General features: G+C 42.0%; 1 protein-coding gene across 1 annotated transcript in view; it reads right to left on the reverse strand.

The window, feature by feature from the left end:
• Nucleotides 1-1683: 1683 nt before the first annotated feature.
• Nucleotides 1684-24163, reverse strand: part of hspa14 (heat shock protein 14) — a 31913-nt gene continuing 9433 nt past the window's right edge. The window contains exons 5-14 of the mRNA XM_072241582.1: nt 23534-23639; nt 22522-22612; nt 21376-21480; nt 20824-20985; nt 19322-19477; nt 16614-16716; nt 9424-9639; nt 8121-8294; nt 6924-6994; nt 1684-3290 (exon numbers count right to left, since the gene is read on the reverse strand). Coding sequence (XP_072097683.1) covers nt 3212-3290; nt 6924-6994; nt 8121-8294; nt 9424-9639; nt 16614-16716; nt 19322-19477; nt 20824-20985; nt 21376-21480; nt 22522-22612; nt 23534-23639 — 1263 coding nt within the window. The 3' untranslated portion in view covers nt 1684-3211. The remainder of the gene's footprint in view (nt 3291-6923; nt 6995-8120; nt 8295-9423; nt 9640-16613; nt 16717-19321; nt 19478-20823; nt 20986-21375; nt 21481-22521; nt 22613-23533; nt 23640-24163) is intronic.

Below are 24163 nucleotides of genomic sequence, written 5' to 3' on the forward strand. Positions count from 1 at the left end.
TCTCCATCAGCATGGGAACCCCACAGGGCTGTGTGCATAACCCCCTGCTCTACTCGCTCTACACTGTGTGGCTAAGCACAACTCCAATGCCCCATGCAAATTTGCTGACACCACTGTCATTGGCTGAATCGAAGGTGGTGACAAATCAGGATATAGGAAGGAAATTGAAAATCTAGCTGAGTGGTGCCACAGCAACAACCTCTCACTCAGTGTCAGCAAGACCAAGGAACTGATTATTGACTTCAGGAGGAGGAAACCAGAGGTCTATCGGCCTGTTCTCATCAGAGGTAGGTTCCTCAGTATAATTATTTTTGAGGACTTTTCCTGGGCCTAACACATACGAGCAATTATAAAGAAAGCACAGCAGCGCCTCTACTTTCTTAGGACTTTGTGAAGATTTGGTATGACATCTAAAACTTTGACAAACTTCTATAGATGGACAGGACTGGAAAGGAAAAGAATATAAAGGGACAAATAATATTCTGATTATGTTGTTGTTGTTGCCCGACCAAGGCACACATATTTTGGGTGGCAAAGTAGCACAGCGGTTAACATAGCAATGCTGGAGACCTGGGTTCAATTCCTGCTACTGTCTGTAAGGAGTTTGTACATTCTCCCCGTGACCGTGTGGGTTTCCTCTGGGTGCTCTGGTTTTCCTTCACATTTTGAAGACTTACAGTTTAGAGGTAAATTGGTCCAGGGAGTGTAATTGGGTAGGATGGACTCACTGGGCCAGAGGAGCCTGTTACCATGTGATATCTTGGAATTAAAAAAGTCTGCTTCCCCTTTCAATTACAGCTGATTTTTAAAACCTATTATCTCATCCAATGCGCGAACCAACCTTTGCTCTGAGCAGGATTTATTTATTTATTACACACAGCCTTGAAACTGCATGGCATTTAAATTTTTTTTGCAATAGGCATACTATGAATATTTAGAATGAAAATTTGAAAAATCACATACATTTGAATTTGTCTATTAATTGAAGGGTATAATGAAATACAGTGCAACTAAGAAAACCTTTCACATTTCGTAAACTTTCTTTAGGTGCGCCCAGTTCCAGCTGTGCAGCAACAAAGGCTATGTGCATGGGAGCATTTCAGTGACTGCACGGCTGAGCAGCTTAAAGGGAACAGTGCTCCCATCTTACCACTCCCTCCCCACCCCTGTTACACTTAAAACCCCCTCCCTTAATAACCAATACTAGCCTTTTGCAGCTCTCAGTGGCAATGGATTCACCACCCTATGGCTGAAGAAATTCCTCCTCGTGTCAGTGTTAAAGGGGCATCCCTTTATTTCTGTGGCTGTGCCCTCAGATCCTAGAGTCTCCTACAGATAGAATCATCCTTCACATCCACTCTATCCCAGGCCTTTCAGTATCTGGTAGGTTTTGATGAAATCTTCACCTCCACCTTTCTTAACTCCATCGAGTACAGCCCCCAGGGTCATCAAACACTTAGTCATTGTTTGAAACATTTTACAGAGAGAATTTAGCAAAATGCCCTTATTATTTCAAAGTTTAGACAGTGTACAATAAAATTTCTTAAGGACTTATTCTGCATGTCAGTCCGTGTTTTATCATCCAGCCGTGCCCATTTCTTCTCAGATTTGACAGTGTTCAATCTCAATGGGATAAGAATGTAATCACCACACTTGAGGGTCATCAAACTGCACATGACACAGTTGTCGTCTGTTGAAACTGTTTTATTGGAAGCATTCACTTTAAGTCAGTGTATTTGTACATTACAACTGTATGACTGCTCCCTCCACAACACACTCTTCTGGTGTTTTCCAGTCTGGCTCCTCACCACTCTGAGTTCCGGCGACGATATGATAACAGCACTGTCCCATCCACTGCTTGTGGCATAGCATCCCACAGTAGATTCAATTGTAGCCAGGTCAGCACTACAAACCACACCTCGTAGGATGAGAGGCACCTTGACAAAGGAATGGCATAAAAAGAATGGACAACCAGTGCCTTTTCCCCAGGGTGGCAAGAGAATATAGAACCCTACAGGCCCATAATGTTGTGCTAGCCTGTTAACCTACTCCGCGATCAATCTAACCCTTCCCTCCATTTTTCTGTCATCTGTGTCCCAAAACCAGAGGATATCTGTTTAAGGTGAATGGAGAAGAAAAGTCCGAGGTAGGTTTTGTTTTTGCACAGAACACACTGGCAAGGCTAAATTGACAAGAACATCTGGAAGTCTGTGCAGAGAAGATTTACCAGGATGCTGCCTGATTTCTTATGAGGAAAGGATGAGTGAACTAGAGCTTTTGTCTTTGGAGTTGAGGAGGATGAGAGACAACTTGATGGAGTAGAAGAAGATTATGATAGGCATAGATGGAGTGGACAGCCAGAGATCCCCCCCCCCACCCCCCAGGACAGCAAAGGCTCATACGAGGACATCCTTCTAAGGTGAATGAAGAAAAGTATAGAGGGATGTCAAAGCAGATACATTAGGGACACTTAAAAGACTCTTGGAGGCACATGGATGGAGGGTTTGGGCTGTGTAAGAGGGAAGGGATAGATGGACCATGGAGTGTTTATATAGGACAGCACATCATAGACTGAAGGGTCCATAGTGTGTTGTACTGTTCTATGTACATGAAGCTTATACAGTACAACTTACTTTTGTAGTTGTCATGGCAATGAAGAACAGCACAGAAATGCACTGGTATAAACTGTCAAGTTCAAAAACTGGCTCAGGAATGCCATAGCTTGTCCTTTTCTCATCCCTCAGCACATTTCCAAATAATTAACCCAAAGGTAGACAGACTCTTCAATGAACGTAACATTTCACTTTGCACAGGATTTATTCCTGATAACCAAAAGGAGATCAGCCCCCCTGAACTAAATGATGGAACAAAACTTTATAAAGGACTGATACCTTGTTTCAGACAATATTCAGTTTACATTAGAATGTTACAATATCACAACAAAACTCCAATGAACTGAAACATTTCTGCTTCTCTTGGTTGATGCAACTTGACCTGCTGAATATTTCCAGAATTTATTTCCAATTTCCAGCATCTGCATATTTTGAGTTCAAGATCAAAGCAGGATCTACATTTGACCACAGTCCACGTTCTTTTTTAAAGAAACAGAACACTGTACATTTCATAAACAAACCCAGAATTGGTGGGTACAAAATGGATCCCTCAACAATTTGGATCACGAGGTTAAAGCAGTTCCTTTCTTGTCAGTCAGCTATGATGCAACTTCGATAGCGATTGCCTCTGAGATTCCTGTCTGCTGCTCAGTACACGTTATGTGAAGTGAACCATCCCTTCAAAGAAGAAAAGCCGGTGAGTAAGCGTCAAGTTAGAACATCAAAATGATTAAAAATCAAAAGACTTGCACTCAGTGGCCACTTTATTAGTTACCTCCTATACCTAATAAAGTGGCCACTGAGTCTATGTGGTCTTCTACTTCAGCCCATCTACTTCAAGGTTCGACATGTGTGTTCAGAGATGCTCTCCTGTACAGCACCGCTGTAACACGTGGTTATTTGAGTTACTGTTACCTTCCTGTCAGCTTGAACCAGTCTGGCCATTTTCCTCTAACCTCTCATTAATAAGGTGTTTTTGCATACAGAACTGCCACTCACTGCATTTTTTTTTTAGTTTTTCACACCATTCTCTGTAAATTCTAGATACTGTTGTGCACAAAAATCCCAGGAGATCAGCAGTTTCTGAGCTACTCAAATCACCCCATCTGGCACCAACAATCATTCCATGGTCAAAGTCACTTAGATCACATTTCTCCCCCGTTCTGATGTTTGGTCTGAACAACAACTGAACCTCTTGATCATGTCTGCATGCTTTTATGCATTTTTAAAATAACTGCCACATGATTGGCTGATTACATATTTGCATTAATGAGCAGGTATATCTTATAAAGTGACCATTGAGTGTATACTTGTTATTGTGGTCCTTGATAAGGTGAGGATCTCGCTCCTAGAACTGCCAAAACCAAGCTAACATAGTTGTCTGGTGGAGGAGTTGCAAGAAAGGTAATGTTATGAGCAATAAGTCTGTAAGGTAAGATGGGCAGTAGACACAATGGGTGAACAGTTTAATGTGTGTTTATTTTAATGCTAGAAATAAAAATTAAAGAGACTAGACTGGTTTTATTTGTCACATGTACATAAAAATACATAGTGAAATGCATCGTTTGCGCCAATATCCAATACAATCCAAGGATGTGCTGGGGCCAACTTGCAAGTGTTGCCATGTTTCTGGCACCAATAATTAAACATTAAGAGCAAGGGATTTGAACTTAGAACATGGATCATGGAACTATGATGTCCCCATTAAAGATTTGGTTGAGAGAGGAACAGGATGCTGAATGTACCAGGATTTTAAAGAAGACTCCTGGTGTTTTACAGGAGCCTGAAGACACTCAGACACCCCTAGGCCTGAGTCGACGTAGTAGTAGAAGAAGACACTCTGTTTTAGGGAACAGCTTCTTCTCCTCAGCCATCAGATTTCTGAATGGACAAAGAACCCATGAACACTACCTCACTATTTTTGTTCTTGTTTTCTCCCGTTGCACTAATTACATGTCTAAATTATTGTTTTTTTTAAAAAATATATACTTTCTCAGTCCTGAAGAAATGTCTTGGTCCGAAACATCGACTATCTATTCATTTTCATAAATGCTGTCTGACCTGAGTTCCTCCAGCATTTTGTGTGTGTTACTATATTATTCATACATATTTCATATTGTAATTTATAGCTTTTTATGCATTGCAATATATTGCTGCTGCAAAACAACATACTTCACAACACATGCCAGGGATATTAAACCTGATTTTGATTCTAATTCTGAAATGCTGTACTTTGGGGGATCAATTGTAAGGAGACAATACACTGTTAACACAAGACCATTAACAGTATTGATGTGCAGAGAGATTCAAGTCCATAGCTCCTTGAAAGTGGTTGATAGTGTAGTAAAAGAGGTATATGGATACGAGTTGAGATATTGTGTTTGAGTCACAGAAACATAAAAAAAAACCCACAGCACAATACAGGCCATTCGGCCCACAAAGCTGTGCTGAACATGCCCTTACCTTAGAAATTACCTAGAGTTACCCATAGCCCTCTATTTTTCTGAGCTCCATGTACCTGTCCAGGAGTCTCTTAAAAGACCCCATCGTATCCGCCTCACGCACTCACCACTCTCAGTGTAAAAAAACTTACCCCTGACATCTCCTCTGTACCTACTTCCAAGCACCTTAAAACTGTGCCCTTTCATGTTAGCCATTCCAGCCCTGGGAAAAAGCCTCTGACTATCCACACGATCAATGCCTCTCATCATCTTATACACCTCTATCAGGTCACCTCTCATCCTCCGTCGCTCCAAAGAAAAAAGGCCGAGTTCACTCAACCTGTTCTTATGCTCCCCAATCCAGGCAACATCCTTGTAAATCTCCCCTGCACCCTTTCTATGGTTTCCACGTCCTTCATGTAGTGAGGCGACCAGAACTGAGCACAGTACTCCAAGTGGGCTCTGATCAGGGTCCTATATAGCTGCAACATTACCTCTCGGCTCCTAAACTCAATCCCACGATTAATGAAGGCCAATGCACCGTATGCTTTCTTAACCACAGAGTCAACCTGTGCAGCAGCTTTGAGTGTCCTATGGACTCGGAACCCAAGATTCCTCTGATCCTCCACACTGCCATGAGTCTTGCCATTAATGCTATATTTGCCATCATATTTGACCTACTGAAATGAACCACCTCACACTTACCTGGGTTGAACTCCATCTGCCACTTCACAGCCCAGTTTTCCATCTTATCAATGTCCTGCTGTAACTTCTGACAGCCCTTCACACTATCCACAACACCTCCAACCTTTGTGTCATCAGCAAATTTACTAACCCATCCCTCCACTTCCTCATCCAGGTCATTTATAAAAATCACATAGAGTAGGGGTCCCAGAACAGATTCCTGAGACACACCACTGGTGACCGCCCTCCATGCAGAATATGACCCATCAACAGCCACTCTTTGCCTTCTGTGGGCAAGCCAGTTCTGGATCCACAAAGCAATGTCCCCTTGGATCCCATGCCTCCTTACTTTCTCGATAAACCAATTGGAATTATGTTGTAGCTGTACATTTCTGAACAGTCTATGAACCCATGAACAGTGCCTCATACTGTTTTGCACTATTTTGAAACTATACTACCGCTGCAAAACAATACATTTTACATCATACAAGGCAGTGAAAATAAACCTGATTCTGATAAAACTGGTTTGGCTGCATCTGGAGCATTGCATTCTGTTCTGGTCACCCCCATTACAGAAAGGATGTCAAGGCTTTGGAGAGGGTGCAGGAGAAGCTTACCAGAATGCTGCCTGGATTAGAGGGCATGTGCCATAATGAGAGGCTGGGCAAACTTGGGTTGTGTTCTCTGGAGTGGTGGAGGCTAAGGGGAGATCTAATAAGAGATTTAGAAGATTATGAGAGGCATAGGTAGAGTTAACAGGGAGTATCTTTTACCCAGGGATGAAATGTCTAATACCAGGGGACGTGCATTAAAGATGAGAGGCGGAAATTTCAAAGGAGATGTGCAGGGAAGTTTTTTTTTAAATGTACAGAGAGTGTTGAGTCCTGGAATGCACTGCCAGCAGTGGTGGTGAAGGCAGATACAATTAACGTGTAGACAGGCACATGAACGTGATGTTTTTCTTGTGAATGTTGTGTCTCTGATGTGATGTGGCTGTGTTGCTGCGATAACAATAAACCTGACTTTGATGTTGACTCTGGGTATGCATGCTTATGGCAACAATAAACCTGAACTTAAGGGTAGATAATAACAAATCATCATTTAAAAAATAAAATCTCCCATTTTAGTTTCCAAATCCACACACCAACCAACCCTCTTCTCTCACAAGAATCTTCAAGGCACGTACCTTTTCATGGTAAGTATAGCTAGGATTTCATGGTTGCTGCTTTCTTTCAGTTGTAAATCTCTGAGGACAACCTAATCAATAAAACGAAGAAGGGAGAAAGCAGTTGCTAATGTGTTCTAAATGGAAAAATTCACACAATTACATTAGGTTTCCAAGGTGTATGACAGACTTCACCTCTGTCATTTGTAATTCAAGCCAGAACTTTGACCATTTATTCCCCTCCATAGATGCTGCATGACCTGCTGAGATCCTCCAGTATTTTGTATGTGTTGCTCTGGATGACCAGCATCTGCAGGATCTCTTATAACAAGGATGTCAGGATCTGAGGTGTTCTGACAGTTTTTTCTCAATCCCAGCCGCCACCAACAAACAGCATTGAGACCCTTCCACAGTAACTCATGGCATGGGAACTGCAGCGAGGGAAGACAGCTCCAGGCAGCCCTGCTCTGTGCATCTACTATTAAAGCCCTCCCACTAGTGTATTCAACCTATCTCCTTATTATGTCTTCTGCACCCTTCCTTTGCAGTCCTGATGAAGGGTCTCAGCCTGAAATGTCAACTGTTTATTCCTTTCCATAAATGCTGCCTGACCTGCTGAGTTCCTGCAGAATTCTGTGTGCTGCCCAACTTGTTAACAGTAAATTGGTTTATTATTGTCACACCCAAGGTACAGCAAAAAACATTGCTTTGGATGCCGCTAGTACAGATAATTTCATTACAATGGTACACTGAGGTAATGGAAGGTAAAACAGTATCAGAATGCAGAATAAGGTGTTAAAGTTACAGAGAATGTGCAGTGCAGACAGACATTAAGGTGGAAGGGTTATGATGAGGTAGACTGTAGGATCATTCAGAAGAGTGATATCAGCAGGATAGAAGCTGTCCTTGAGCATAGTGGTACATCCTCCAGGCTTCTGTATCTCCTGCCCGAGGGGAGAGGGGAGGAGAGAGAATGTTTGGCTTGGGTTGGGTCTGTGATTATGTTGGCTGCTTTACTTAGCCAATGAGAAATGCAGATAAGAAATGCCTGATGCATAAATGAAAAATGGACATGCAAGAAACAGTGAAAAAAATGCAGGGTTTATGTTATATATAATGTTGAGGACTTCAGGTTCTGTCTGTACAAATGTAAGCAAAGAGATTGATTGACAGACAAACCACACAACATTGTTTATAGACTGGTAAACTAACACACACCTGTGCTACTTTGTCCCTCACTGTTTCGCATCCCTTTCCGCCGGACTGGTAAAGCTCGAGACACACAGATGGCGTGGTCCCTGGCGCCCGGAATGCATGCTGTCTTCTCGCTGGGAGTGGAGTACCCGATGGAAACACGATGGTGTAGGTGTCAGAGCCAGTCACGTCAGTCTCCTGTACACAACACATGGGGTTAAAGGCAACAGTTCGTGAAGATGCATCTCTGTAAAACGTATGACAAGGATGCATCTACATTGTAGAGATTCGATAGAACGTTAACTAATAATGCAAAGAGTCGTACTGCACACAAACAGGCCCTTTAGCCCATCAAATCCACTCTGACCTTTTGTCCATCTACACTAATTCCCATTTGCACTCGGGCCCTATCCTCCAGTGCCCATCTAAGCTGATAAACTGGAGAAATAGACAAAGTCATGTTGTTCAGCAACCCTGGTAAAGAAAAAAAACTGAAAAATCAAGTTGCGGGCCAAGGAAAGATTTACTCGCACTTGAGGATTCCAGGTATCAATCACTCAGTGTAAAGAACTTTTCCCCTCAGAGCTTCTTCCTCTCACCTAAAAACTTTTCTCTCACACTTTCAACACCTCACCATGGGATAAAAGATTCTGACCACCCACCCCATCTGTATGTCCCATAGTTTTACATGCGTCCTATCACATCACCCCACGGCCTCCTTCACTCCAATCACTGCCCATAATTAAAAGCTCCAAACCCAGCCACATCCTGGTGAATGTCTCTGCACTCTCTCCATCACGACCACACATTGTTTAGTGAGGTGACAAGTGATGCACACACAATATTACATGATGCAACATAATCTCCCAACTTTTATATTCTACACCCTGACCTATCAAAGTGACAAAAGACACTGACCTTTCATAAATGTTAATCATTAATCGTAGGTTTCTAGTTCTAAGGTTAAGGCAGCACAACAACATAAGGGCTAATGTAATGCTTTATAGTACCAGCGACCCAAGTTTAAACGTGTCACTGTCTGAAAAGAATTTGCACCCTCTCCCAGTGCCTGCAGAAGATTTCCTCGGGGTGCTCCGGTTTCCTTTAACATTCTAAAGACATACGGGTTGGGGTTAGTAGGTTGTGGGCATGTTATGTTGCATGGCAACACTTACTGGCTGCCCCCAGAACATTCTTGGACTGTGTTGGTTATTGATGCAAATCATACATTTCACTCTGTTTCAATGTACATGTGACAAATAAAGCTAATCTTTCTTACAGCTCTGAATACACAAGGGGCTTGCAATGGGAAATTAGACTTCACTACCTTAGCGAGAATGTCTCGGGCTGAGCACTCCACGATGAGACCCTCCTCCTCCAGTGCAATGCTCTCCTTCCCTGACAGCAAGGCAGCCTCAGTTGCAGCACCAACTGCAATCACTTCATCGGGAGGGATGGAGTTCAGCAAATCGACGTCTCGGAACAAGTCTCGAATCATCTGCTGCAATTTTGGAATGCGGGCTGAGCCCCCACAGAGCACAACCTAGAGAGAAAAAAAACAAAACACATTTGACCCTCTGATGCGAACAATGAGAAAAACATGGATTTTGGTTCGCAGAATAGCTTAGAATACTCTATCGACCATTCAGATGGACTTAAGGAGCTCCTTTTTTTTTTACAATATATATCATTTATTTTGAGATACAGCACGATAACAAGCCCTTCCTGCCCAACAAGCCATACCACCCGAATTTACCCATGGAACCAATTAATTTACTATATCCATACCTAAAAGGCCAAACTGAATCTTCAAGTTCAAGTTTAATAGTGATTCAACTATACACATGAATACAGCCAAACAAAACAGCGTTCCTCTGGTCCAAGAGGTAAAACACAATACCGACTGCTGCACACAGCATGTATAGCACATGTAATTATGATAGTAGAAAAACAAGGTTACAAAAGTAATGATAATTTCAAAAATTTTTGTAATTACATGTTTTTTCTGCTATCATAATTTGTAACAATCCTGAAGAAGGGTTGGCCCCAAACATCAACTGTTTGTTCTTTTCCATAGATGCTGCCTTGCCTGCTGATTTCCTCCAGCATTTTGTGTATGGTGCTTTGGACTTTCAGCATCTGCAAAATCTCTGGTGTATGTAATTTGTAACTGTATGTTTTTCTCCTATCCATAAGTCTTTGGAATGTGGGAGGAAACCAGAGCACCTGGAGGAAATCCACGTGGTCACGGGACGAATGTACAAACTCCTTACAGACAGTAGCAAGAATTGAACCCCAATCACTGGCACTGCAATAGCATTACACTAATCAGGACCGTGGCACCCCATAACTGGAAGACCAAACTGAAACTTAGAGGCAAATGCCTGATTCTAACCTGACTCTGTCAAACAAGATTGGAATTAAGTAAATGATGAGAATAATTGGGAGGCGACACAGCAGCGTAGCGGTTAACGTGATGCTATCACAGCTTGGACCATTGGGGTTTGGAGTTCAATTACAACACCCTCTGTAAGGAGTCTGTACATTTTTCGTAGTGACTGTGAGAGCTTCCTCTGGGTGCTTCAGTTTCCTCCCACATTCCAAAGATATACCGGTTGATTGGTCATCGTAAATTGTACCACGATTAGGCCAGGGTTAAATTGGGGGTAGCTGGGGGGCGAAGCTCGAAGGGCCCATTCCACACTGTACCCTTAAATAAATAAGTAAATTACATTTGCCTTCAAAGTACCAACATGAAACAAAGTAAATCAATAAAGATCTAACCTCCACATGAGGAAATGCAGTGTGAAAACACTAACATTCGAAGCTTAAGTGTTAATTTCTGAGAGGTGGTCATCTATTAGATCAGCCCAGAAGGACCTATCTGCAACCTAAGCAAATGCTTATTCAGGTATTTGTCAATCATACCCTTTTCAATGATGAGTTCTAGAGGCCCGGGTTTTGGAGCTTGTTGATTAGAACTGAAGGTATGATCATGTTGAACGCTGAGCTGTAATCAATAAACAGCAGTCTGATGTAGGTATTGCTATAGTTTGGGTGATTGAAGGCTGAGTGGAAAGCCAGTGAGATTGCATCCACTGTAGACCTATTGAGCTAATAGGCAAATTGCAATGGGTTCAGGGCCTTGCTCAGGCAGAAGTTGATTCTGACTATGATCAACCTCTCACAAAGCATTTAATCACAGTAGTTGTGAGTGACACTGGGTGATAGTTACTGAAGCAGCTCACCCTGCTCTTCTTGGGCATTGGTACAATTGTCGCTCTTTTGAAACAACTGGGAGCCTGCAACCGCAGCGGTGAGAGATTGAAGGTGTCTTTTGAACACTCCTACCAGTTGGGTGGCACAGGTTTTCAGAGCCCTACAGGGTACACTATCAGGGCCTGACATCATCTTCCGTGACAGAGATCACAGGGTCACCATATGCTGCAGGAATTCGCACAAGCGTGCATCACAGGCATTGAAGCTCATCTGGGAATGGAGCATCACAGCTATTCATGGAGGGACGTTTAGCTTTGTATGAAGTAATGGCCTGCAAACCCTGCTAGAACTGACGTACATCGATTCTGTCTCTAATCTCAATCGGGATTGATATTTTTTGCTCTTAAAGTAGTCTTCCATAGATCGTATCGGGACTTCATGTATAGTTCCGGTTCATCAGTCTTGAATGCATTCGAGACCAGTGATCCAGAACTGTACAAGTTATCCAGGTATGACCTGCGGAAGGCTACTTTAAGAGCTGGCCCTCAACAGACAAGGAATCTCCTGAGTTATAAACACTTTTGGTTTGGGTATGTCCGGTACGTTCTTGAAAGCACACACTTGTCCACACAGATTTTGATGAAGTCGATGACAACTGTAGCATATTCATTCAGATTCAAAGATGAATCCCTGAATATTGTCCTGTCCATCAACTCAAATTAGTCCTGTAAGTACTCTGCCGCCTCCCTCGATCACACCTTCTTGGTCCTCAGCACTGGTGCCGCACTTTTAGTCTCTGGCTAAACGTTGGGAGTAGAAGCACCACTGGGTGATTGGACGTTCTAAAGCGTGGGCATGGCATGGCATTGTAAGCGTTCTTAATGGTGGTATAACAGTGGTCAAGTGTGTTAGCTCCTCTGATTCCACAGGCATCAGAGGCTTGTTCAAGCTGGCCTGGTTGAAATCCGCCACAATGATAAGGAAGGCATCAGGTTGTGCAGTTTCGTGCCTGCTCACCACTATGCTCAGCTCCTCCAGTGCCTTCCGGATATTGGCCTGAGATGCAACGTACACTTTTACCAGGATTACGATGGAATACTCCCTTGGCAGATAAAAGCACTACACTTTACTGCTAGATGTTCCAATCGATTAAGTAGGACTGAGACTGAACTACCATGTCTGTGCACGATGAGTTAATCATACAGCATACTCCACCTCTAAAAGCTGTCCTGTCTTTGTGGGGAATGGTGAAGCCATCAAACTGCAACATGGCGTCCAAAATGGCAGGGGACAGCTATGTTTCCATGAAGTTAAATATACAACAGTCTCTGATGTGTCTCTGGAATCTGCCTTATATATACTCAATTACTTGGCCTCCACAGCCATCCGTGGCAATAATTCCACCGATTAACCACCTTCTGGCAAAGAAACTCCTCATTTTTGTTCTACACAGACATCCCTCTAATCTGAGGCTATGCCCTATGTTCCTAACTCACCTAGTATAGGCAACATCTTCTCCACATTCACTCTATCTAGGCCTTTCAATATTCAATAGGTTTCAATGCAATCCCCCCTCATGCTTCTAAACTCCAGCAAGTACAGGCCCAGAGCAATCTTGTGGTGTATCACAGCTAACTGGCCAACAAACTGCAACTAGAGGGCATAGGTTTAGGGTTAAAGGGGAAAGATTTAATAGGGATCTGAGGGGCAACTTTTCCCCCAGACACAGGGTGGTGAGTATATGGAATGAGCTGCCAGAGGAAGTGGCTGAGGTCGGTACAATAGTATCATTTAAGAAGCACTTGGACAGGTACGTGGAGGGGTGGGGCTTGGAGGGATATGGGCTGAATGCAGGAAATTGGGACTAGCTGGGTGGGTACTGTGGACAACATAGGCTGGTTGTGCTGAAGGACCTGTGTCCGTGCTGTATTCTTCTCTGACTCTATGACTAATCACAGCAACGTTGAAGGGTAGAGAGGATGTTTATTCTGGTGAATGAGACTCCAATTGGGTGTGCAGCTTTGTCCTGGATGTGCCGGGCAAGTAAAGAGTATTCCACAGCACATCGGACAGGGTATCCCAAAGTGAACCATTCACAGCGGGAAGCCAAGCATCTGAACCACTCTTCAGATTCACATTCAGATTTATATAATACATCAAAACATACAGTGAGATGCATTATTTGTGTTAACAAACATGATATATAAGCTCCAATATATGTATATAATAACTGACTCAAAGCAGTTGACCCTTTTCAACGTTCAAGCTGAAGAAATTAACTGTTGCACATGAAACTTCCTAATTTCACCAGAAATACTGTTTGCTCCAGTAATTGCCTTGCACTTCACATACTTAAACAGAGGTTAAACAAAAAATTTACAACTACCATGGGTATTTCTCCATAACTTATAAAAAGGCCTCATACATGCACAGAGGAATCCTGGTTTCAAAGGTAAGCTACCTGACATATTGGGTCAATCCCTTTTCAAAATGTTGACATACCTTTCCTTCATTGATGAGACCTTACATTAACTTGGAAAAAAGGTTCCTTGCAGTGGAGTTAAGAAGCACAGATACATCATGTGCTGTTGAAACTCATTAGCTGAAGAAACTTTTTTAAAATTTTATCCACCATCAGTGGGAATACAGCAAACAGCAAGAACCAAGCAGGAACTATTTTCTTCATAGCAAGTCATTCTACCTTACAGGTGCTTTATGTTACTGAAGGGCATTTAAATTGGGTGTGCATGTCACTTGTCTGTGTTAACAACCTGCAAAATGACACATTCAAACAATTTTTAAAAAACTTTTAATGTTTAAATCTTGGCTCAAGAATTTAGCTTTGTCTAATTAAATATGAAATAACCATGGTGTTATTTTCGGGTAAGGGTGGAGAAGGCAGGAGAATGGGATTGAGGGGAATAATCAGCCATGATAGAATGGTGAAGCAGATCTAAATCTGCTCCTATGTCTTATGGGACATACCCTCTTCTCGTTACTACCATCAGGGATGAGGAACAGAAGCCTGAAGACCAGGACTCAACGACTTAGGAACAGCTTCTTCCACTCTAGCCTCAGATTCCTGAACAGTCCAACAACTGTTCAGAAACCAACAGTAATGCTGCGGGTGCCATGGCAGCATAGTGGTTAGCTCGCTATTACAGCTCGGGTGTTCCAGAGTTTGGAGTTCAATCCCAGCACTGTTCTGTAAGATGTGTCCGTACACCCTCCCTGTGGAATGCATGGGTTTTCCCTGGGACTTCTGGTTTCCTCCTGCAGTCCGAAGACGTACCTGGTAGGTTAATTGGTCATTGTAAATTGTCCCATGATTAGGTTAGGGTTAATTGAGGTTGTGGGGTTGCTGGGGAGGCACGGTTCGAAGGGCCATGAGGGCTTACTTCACACTATATCGCTAAATAAAATTTTAAAATAAACAGATGAACACTATTTTGTCATTCCGTTTTTGCACTATATTTATTTGTTTGTAAATATATACAGTGGCATGCAAAGGTTTGGGCACCCCTGGTCAAAATTCCTGTTACTGTGAATAGTTAAATGAGTAGAAGATGAACTGATCTCCAAAAGTCATATAAGTTAACGATGAAACATTCTTTTCAACATTTTAAGCAAGATTAATGTATTATATTTGTTTTGTACAATTTTAGAGTGAAAAAAAGGGAAGGAGCACCACGCAAAAGTTTGGGCACCCCAAGAGATTTGAGCTCTCAAGTAACTTTTACCAAGGTCCCAGACCTTAATTAGCTTGTTAGGGCTACGGCTTGTTCACAGTCATTATTAGGAAAGGCCAGGTGATGCAAATTTCAAAGCTTTATAAATACCCTGTACTCCTCAAACCTTGTCCCAACAATCAGCAGCCATGGGCTCTTCTAAGCAGCTGCCTAGCACTCTGAAAATTAAAATAAATGATGCCCACAAAGCAGAAGACTATAAGAAGATAGCAAAGCGTTTTCAGATAGCTGTTTCCTCAGTTCGTAATGTAATTAAGAGAATGGCAGTTAATAGGAATGGTGGAGCTCAAGTTGAGGTCTAGAAGACCAAGAAAACTTACAGAGAGAACTACTCGTAGGATTGCTAGAAAGGCAAATCAAAACCCCCGTTTGACTGCAAAAGACCTTCAGGAAGATTTAGCAGACTCTGGAGTGGTGGTGCACTGTTCTACTGTGCAGCGACACCTGCACAAATATGACCTTCATGGAAGAGTCATCAGAAGAAAACCCTTCCTGTGTCCTCACTACAAAATTCAGTGTCAGGAGTTTGCAAAGGAACATCTAAACAAGCCTGATGTATTTTGGAAACAAGTCCTGTGGACTGATGACGTTAAAATAGAACTTTTTGGCCGCAACGAGCAAAGGTATATTTGGAGAAAAAAGGGTGCAGAATTTCATGAAAAGAACACCTCGCCAACTGTTAAGCAAGGGGGTGGATCAATCATGCTTTGGGCTTGTGTTGCAGCCAGTGGTACAGGGAACATTTCACTGGTAGAGGGAAGAATGAATTCAATTAAATACCAGCAAATTCTGGAAGCAAACATCACACCGTCTGTAAAAAGCTGAAGATGAAGAGAGGATGGCTTCTACAATAGGATAATGATCCTAAACACACCTCAAAATCCACAATCGACTACCTCAAGAGGCGCAAGCTGAAGGGTTTGCCATGGCCCTCACAGTCCCCCCGACCTAAACATCATCGAAAATCTGTGGATAGACCTCAAAGAGCAGTGCATGCAAGACGGCCCGAGAATCTCACAGAACTAGAAGCCTTTTGCAAGGAAGAATGGGCAAAAATCCTCCAAGCTGACTCTTAGCTGGCTGCAGAAAGCTTTTACAAGCTGTGATACTTACCAAAGGGGGTGTTACTAAGTACTAACCATGCAAGGTGCCCAAACTTTTGCTTTGGGCCCTTTTCCTTTTTTGTTATTTTGAAACTGTCAAAGATGGAAATAAAGAAGTAATCTTGCTTAAAATATTAAAGAAATGTGTCATCTTTAACGTTATGCCTTTTGGAAATCGGGTCATCTTTTACTCGCTTAGCTATTCACAGTAACAGAAATTTTGACTGGGGTGCCCAAACTTTTGCATATCACTGTATCTTTGCCCTATACTGTTGCCTCAAAACAACAAACTTCACATCATACTATTCAGTAATAATAAACCTGATTCTGACAAAAAACATTCATCTCTAAATTTCTATTTTATTTACCATACCAAATAAGATGACTGTCATAGACAATTGCAAACTTTAATCCAAACTTTCAAATTTAAGTATGTATTTACAAACCTTAGAAATATCACTTTGTGAAAGTCCTGCTTCTTCTACAAGCTTCTCGATAGGTTGGATACTTTGGCTAAACAGTGTAGCACACAGAGATTCAAATCGTGCCCTAAAAGTAAATTGCATACTTTAATACAAAGGCAGTCTATTATACAAAACAGATACCAGATTCAGCAGTATGGAGGAGTCTTGTGGAACAGATAGTCATTAGCTCAAAAATGAACATAGGTACTCTAGGAAAAGTGCTGTGAAAGACATTACAGAAATAAAAACCAGTTCTTTTTAAGCAATCAATGTGTTCTCTCCTTCCCACCACCTCCAAATGGGAGACTGCTTTTAGGATACTGCCAAAGAACCAGGAAACTTCAGGCATTAAAGAAAAATGTACATCGAACACTGAACACAACATCACAGTACAGGCCCTTCTGCCCATAATGTAATGCTGATTTTCAACCTACTCTAAGAGCAATTCCTCCCCAAATAGCCCTTTATTTTTCTATAATCTATGTGTCTATCTAAGAGTTTCTTAAACGCCCCTAATGTATTTGCCTCTACCACCACCCCACATGGTTCCATGCATCCACCACTGTGTAGAAAAACATGCCTCTGGCATCTGCCCTATACTTCCCTCCAATCACCTTAAAATTATGCCCCCCTCCCTTATATTAGCCATTTCCACCCTGATAAAAAGTCTCTGGCTATCCACTCAATCAATGCATCTTGTACATCTATCAAGTCACCTCCCATCCTCCTTCACCCCAAACAGAAAAGCCCTAGCTTGCTCAACCTATTCTCATAAGACATGCTCTCTAATCCAGTCAGCATCCCGGTAAATCTCCTCTGCACTCTCTCTGAAGCCTCCACATCCTTCCTATAGCGAGGTGAACAACACTGAACTGATTCCACTTTGAAGGGCTCTACAACACATATTCTCAATATGATCTATTTATTTATTATTTTGTATTTGCAGTTTGTCTTCTTTTCCATATTGGTTGTTTACCAGTCTTTGTTCGTGTGCAGTTTTTCATTAATTCTATTATGTTTCTTTGTATCTACTGTGAACACCCACAAGAAAGTGAATCTCAGGGTAGTATGTGGTAAATACGTGTACTTCGATAATAAATATACTTTGAACTTTGACCAGAACTAAACACAATATTCCGTAGTCTAACCAGGGTTTTATAGAGCTGCAACATTACCTTAAGGATCTTGAATTCCATCTCACGACTAATGATGGCCAACATATTATATTATTATGTTTTCATCTTCAAATATAAAACAACCTTGTACAGGAAGTGGGCAGTTAGCCCGGTAAACTGTGCCCATTAGCTGTAGGATGAAAACTTAATTCAGAGATGGAAATACCCAACAGCTCTCTCACCGAGGTCCAATATCACATCTTGTGGTGTATCACAGCTAACTGGCCAACAAACTGCAACATTACAGTTTTCTCTGTCCACAGATCCCTTTTTCCAGTACATCATAAACACAAGATATTCTGCAGATTAGCACACACTCCTGATTTGCTGAGTTCCTCCAGCATGTTGTGTGTGTTGCTCTGGATTTTCAGCATCTGCAGAATCTCTTGTGTTTATGATTTACTGCTCCATTGTGAATTTCCTTCAAGGTATACCTACAATAGTTCAAATATTTTCTTCGACAGTTCAGTGAGACCCTCTCTTACTGCACCCCCTCTGATCTGTGCTGCTCTGTGATTCTTCGACTATCTGCTCACCCAGACTCCCCGTCTACCCACATCCCCTCTCACCCATCATCTGTCAGCTTGTACTTCTCCCCTAGCCCCCATCTTTTTATTCTGGCTTCTTCCCCCTTCCTTTCCAGTCCTCATGAACAGTTATGACCTGAAATGTCGACCGTTTATTCCCCTTCATAGATGCTGCCTGGCCTGCCAAGTTCCTCCAGCATTTTCTGATTTTCAGTGTCTCTTTAGTTTTGGATTTCCAGTGACTACTATTTCTGATTCACACAATTCAAATAAGTTTTTTGTAAATCTCTAAGGGCTCTCATTCACCCAACAGCTAAACAGCTCTGAAAGCTCAGTGTCACCTGGACAAATTCAGTCTTTACCTTTTCATAGACACCTTCTACAGAAAGTAGTGGATATGGCCAGTCCATCACCAGTAAAACCCTCCCCACCACTGAGCACATCTAAATGGAGCACTGTCGCAGGAAAGCAGGATCCATCTTCAAGGGACCCCCACCACCTAGATCATCCTCTCTTCTCGTTGTTGTCATCAGGAGGATGATACATCAGTCTCAGGAACTACACCATCAGGTTCAGGAATAGTTATTACCCCTCAACCATCAGGCCCTTGAACAAAGGCGATAACTTCACTCAACTTCACTTGCCCCATTACTGAGCTCTTCCCACAATCTATGCACTCACTTCCAAAGTTCTTCATCTCATGTTCACAATATTTATTGCTTGCTTATTTACTTATTATTTCTTTCCTTGTATTTATTGTGAATGCCCACAAGAAAATGAATCTCAAGGTGGCATATGGTGACATATATGTACTTTGATAATAAATTTACTTTCTTCTCTCCAAGCATCCTTGTTCTATCACTTGCTTTATCATGTTTGTCGTTAAGACGAGAGGACTTTGAGATGTTAACTCTGTTTCTCACCTCACGGATCCTCGCTGCCCACTGAGTATCCCCCGCATTTCCCATTTTCACATTTGTACACATACCTGGATACAGCACATTCGAAGTCCAAACCTTCATGAAGTGAATCTACAAAACAGTTTGCACTTCCCAAAGTTGACAAGGCATGCTTAGCAACTTCAGCACTATTTATAAGCTTCATCATGGCTCTTGGACTTTCCTTTATATTGTGTTTAAATAACCTATTGAAAAAGAGTTCCAGAATCAGAATTAGATTTATTATCGCTGACATTATGTCAAGAAATTTATTGTTTTGCAGTAGCAGTACAATGCAATACATAATATATTCTTTCATTATGTGCCATGTCATACAAATGTAGATGATCTTGGTCTTTCCATGACCATGATTGTCCTTGGCAAATTTTTCTACAGAAGTGGCTTGCCATTGCCTTCTTCTGGGCAGTGTCTTTACAAGACGGCTGACCCCAGCCATTATCAATACTCTTCAGGGATTGTCTGCCTGGCGTCAGTGGTCGCATAGCCAGGACTTGCGATATGTACCGACTGCTCATACAACCGTCCACTGCCTGCTTCCATGGCTTCATGTGACTCTGATTCAGGGCAGGGGGCCAAGCAGATGCTACACCTTACCTAAGGGTCACCCGCAGGCTAGCAGAGAGGGGCACCTAACACTTCCACCCCACCACCCTAAAATACAGTACAAGTTTTAATAAAAAATATTTTTATTTATTTGAGATAGAGCGTGGAACAGGCCATTCTGACCCAATGAGCCACACCACCCAGCAATCTATCTGTTTAACCCTAGCCTAATCACAGGACAATTTACAATGACCAATTAACCTATTAACCAGTATGGGCCATGGGAAAAAACCGAAGCACCCAGAGGAAACCCACCCACTCACAGGGAGAATGTACAAACTCCTTGCAGACCACATTGGAATTATAAATATAAAGTTCAGAAAGAGAAAAAAAAAAGTGAGGTAGTGTTCGTGGGTTCATTGTTCATTCAGAAACCTCATGGCGGAGGGCAGAAGATGTTCCTAAGCCGCCGAGTGTATGTGTACTTTAAGATCCGGCAGAAATGTTGAGAGTATCACCAAACTGCAGAGAGTTGTGCACACAGCTTAGCACATCACAGGAACCAGTCTCCCCTCTACAAACTCTGTCTACACTTCTCACTGCCTCAGAAAAACAGCCAGCATAGACCCCACCCAAACCAGACATTCTTTTTTCTTCCCCCCCCTTATCGAACAGAAGATACAAAAGCCTGAGAGCAGGTACAGGCTCAAAGACAGCTCTATCCCTCCATTATCAGACTCTTGTTTGATAAGATGGATTCTTGGCCTTACAATCTACTTTGTTATGACTTTGCACTTTATCGTTTCTGTGCAATGCACCTTTTCAGCAGTCTTTACACTTTATTCTGCATTGTTACCGTTTTCCCTTATTCCGCCTCAATGATATAATGATGTAATCTGCATGAACAGAAAACAAGACAAGCTTTTCACTGTATCTTGGTACATCTGACAATAATAAACGTGTCCTGGAATGCTATGCGCACTCTTACCTCTGAAATTCTGATGCTAGGTACTGTGCCAAGGTTTCTGTGAAACACGCTCCTCCAATGCTGTCATCAGCGTGAGAGGCAAGGACCCGGTACATGCCACTATTAACTTCTACTACCGTGATAGAGAGGGACGAACCTCCAAGCTTGTAAACAAGTATATTACTGTAAATAGAAAGGGGGAAAAAACATAAAACATAAATAATAAAAATATCAGGCTTCAAGTATTTAACCATGAGCCAAAATCTACATCTGGGATTAGGTTTACTAGGTTCAGTTCAACTTATACTTACGGCTCCCCGTTATTCGGGGGTGACCATGGATGTCGTGTCCCAGTTGCCTATGTAATACGCAATACAATATGGAGAGCAACCTGTTGCCCATGTAGCAGGCTCCCCCTCTTCACCCAAAGGACCCGCAGAGTCCAATACAATTTGGCTCCAGCCACTTTAAGTGTGCTAGGAGCAGCCCTCATTCCAACGCCACTATAACATTTCAAAATTTCAGGCATCCCTCACAATCATAAACACTATTTGCAGATATTATAAAAAGTACCTCTTTCCCGATGGTGCATCCTGCCCGACTCCAAACGCAAGAAGTGCTGCTGCAGGTTCATGAATCAGTCGCAGCACATTGAAACCAGCTGCCTGGGCTGCTTGCCTACACAGCAAAATATTTCACACTAAGTAAACTGTAAACAAAAGTCTCAGAGGAGAAAATCTGTGATCAAACAGGACGTGTGAGCGACGGTAATTTATCTGTGCCCCAGATGTTAATTTCGTGCTTGCACAGTTTGTCTTCTTTACACGCTAGGTTATATGTCGCAGTTCAAAGTAAATTTTATTATTAAAGTACATATATGTCACAATATATAACCCTGAGATTCATTTTCCTGTGGGCATACTCAGCAAATCTACAGAATAGTAACTAAAACAGGATCAATCAGAGTGAAGCCGACAACAAACTGTGCAAACGCAAATATAAATAAATAGCAACAAATAACAAGAACATGAGAACATGAGATAAAGAGTCCATAAAGTGAAATCATCGGTTGTAGGAACATTTGAACGATGGAGCAAGTAAGTGTATTATTCTCTTTTGTTCAAGAGCCTGATGGTTGAGGGATAGTTGTGTGTAGTTTTCCGTTGATTCTATTGCATTTCTTTGCCCTACTGATAATGCCACAAGAAAATGAATCTCAGGTTAGTGTATGGTAAGATACATGTTCTTTGATAATTAATTTACTTCGAACTTTAATGGGAATAATGTGATACTACTTGCACCTTGGCAAAAAAAGAATCAAGGCAGCTTTAACACAGAAGGATAAAAACATTGAAAGTCAATAAAATATAAAAATGTCAGCCAGTTTAAAAAAAAAATGCTGGAAGTTTCAGTGTAGGGGGATGGGATTGAATACTCATAATAAGCTTGCTTCGAGAACTTAGAAATATAGAAACATAGAAAATAGGTGCAGGAGTAGGCCATTCGGCCCTTCGAGCCTGCACCACCATTCAGTATGATCATGGCTGATCATCCAACTCAGAACCCTATACCTGCCTTCTCTCCATACCCACTGATCCCTTTAGCCACAAGGGCCATATCTAACTCCTTCTTAAATATAGCCAATGAACTGGCCTCAACTGTTTCCTGTGGCAGAGAATTCCACAGATTCACCACTCGCTGTGTGAATCTTCTCCTCACCTTAGTACATTCTTCTGGTTCTTCTCAAAGTCCAATGGGACAGTTATAACAACATTATTTACATCCGAGCCTAGCGCTGACTGCGCAGTTTCTGTAAACAGAAAAACAAATCAACACTCATCATCATCGATATGTGCCGTGTCATATAACATGGGCAATCATGGTCTTTCCATATTAATCCATACATCTTTGGAATGTGAGAGGAAACTGGAGGACCCGGAGGAAACCCATGTCGTTACAGGAAGAACGTACAAACTCCTTACAGACAACGGTGTGAATTGACCCCAGATCGCTTTTTGCTGTAAGGTGTTAGGCGTTAGGCTAACCGCTATGCTACCACACCACCCCAGTGACTTAGTGCTCTCAAAACAAATCCATACACATCTATTCTAAATTGGTAAATTTGCTTATTAGGGCCACATTGTACCAAAGTACAGTGAAGTACCGTTTTGCATACCATCCATACAGATCGTTTCATTACAACAGTGCACTGAGGTAGTACAAAGGAAAACACCAACAATGCAGAATAAAGTGTAACAGTTATAGAGGAAGTGCAGAGAAGGTAGACAGTACGATGCAAAGTCATAACAAAATAGATTCTGAGGTTAAGAGTCCATCTTATCATACTAGGGGAGAGTTCTATAGCGTTATTAACAGTGGGAGAGAAGCTGTTCTCGAGCCTCGCTGTTTGGGTTTTCGGGCTTTTGCATCTTCTGCCCGGTGGGAGAGGGGAGAAGACAGATTGTCTGGGGTGGGTGGGGTCTTTGATTAGGTTGGTAGCTTTACTGAGGCAGTGAGAAGTATAGACAAGAATCCATGGAAGGGAGGCTGGTTCCTGTGATGTGCTGAGCTATGTCCACAACTCTCGGTAGCTTGTCTATTCTTGCAATATTTCTGTCAGACTTTTAATGGTGCAAGATGTAGAGACACTCAATGAAACTTTCAGAAATTTATTGTAATGATAAATTAAAATTGTTAATGCAAATGTTTCTGTGATTAGAGTTAAGATTACCTTTCATTTTTTCAAAAATCAGCTGCATAACCTCCTCTGGAGCAATGACCTTGAGCTGCTCTCCAGTATCAATTTCATATCTGGGTTTGCCATCCTTATTGATCAGCTGTTTCAACATTTAGAACATTCATCTTAGTCCCAATTTTCAACGCATCAATTCTTAAGCACAACCTCTCTGCTCATCTCTATACAGTGATGTTAAAAATCAAAACATTCATCCCCATGCAGGATTCTCTAAGGTTAACTTGTAGGTTGAGTCAGTGGTGAGGTAGGGAAATGCAATGTTAGCATTCATTTCGAGAGGACTAGAGTATAAAAGCAAGGATGTAATGCTGAGACTTTATAAGGCACTGGTGAAGCCTCACTGGTAAAGAGTATTATAAGCAATTTTGAGCCCCTTATCTAAGAAGAGATGTGCTTACATCAGACAGGGTCCAGAGGAGGTTCATGAGAATGATTCTGGGAATGAAAGGGTTACCATACTAGGACCAATTGATGGCTTTGGGCTTGTACTCATGGGAATTCAGAAGAATGAAGGGGGGATCTCATTGAAACCTATCAAATGTTGTAAGGCCTCAATAGAGTCAATGTGGAGAGGATGTTTCCAACAGTAGAGAAGTCTAAGACCAG

Source organism: Mobula birostris, chromosome 23 (genome assembly GCF_030028105.1).
Source record: "Mobula birostris isolate sMobBir1 chromosome 23, sMobBir1.hap1, whole genome shotgun sequence".
NCBI classification, from domain to species: Eukaryota; Metazoa; Chordata; class Chondrichthyes; order Myliobatiformes; family Myliobatidae; genus Mobula; species Mobula birostris.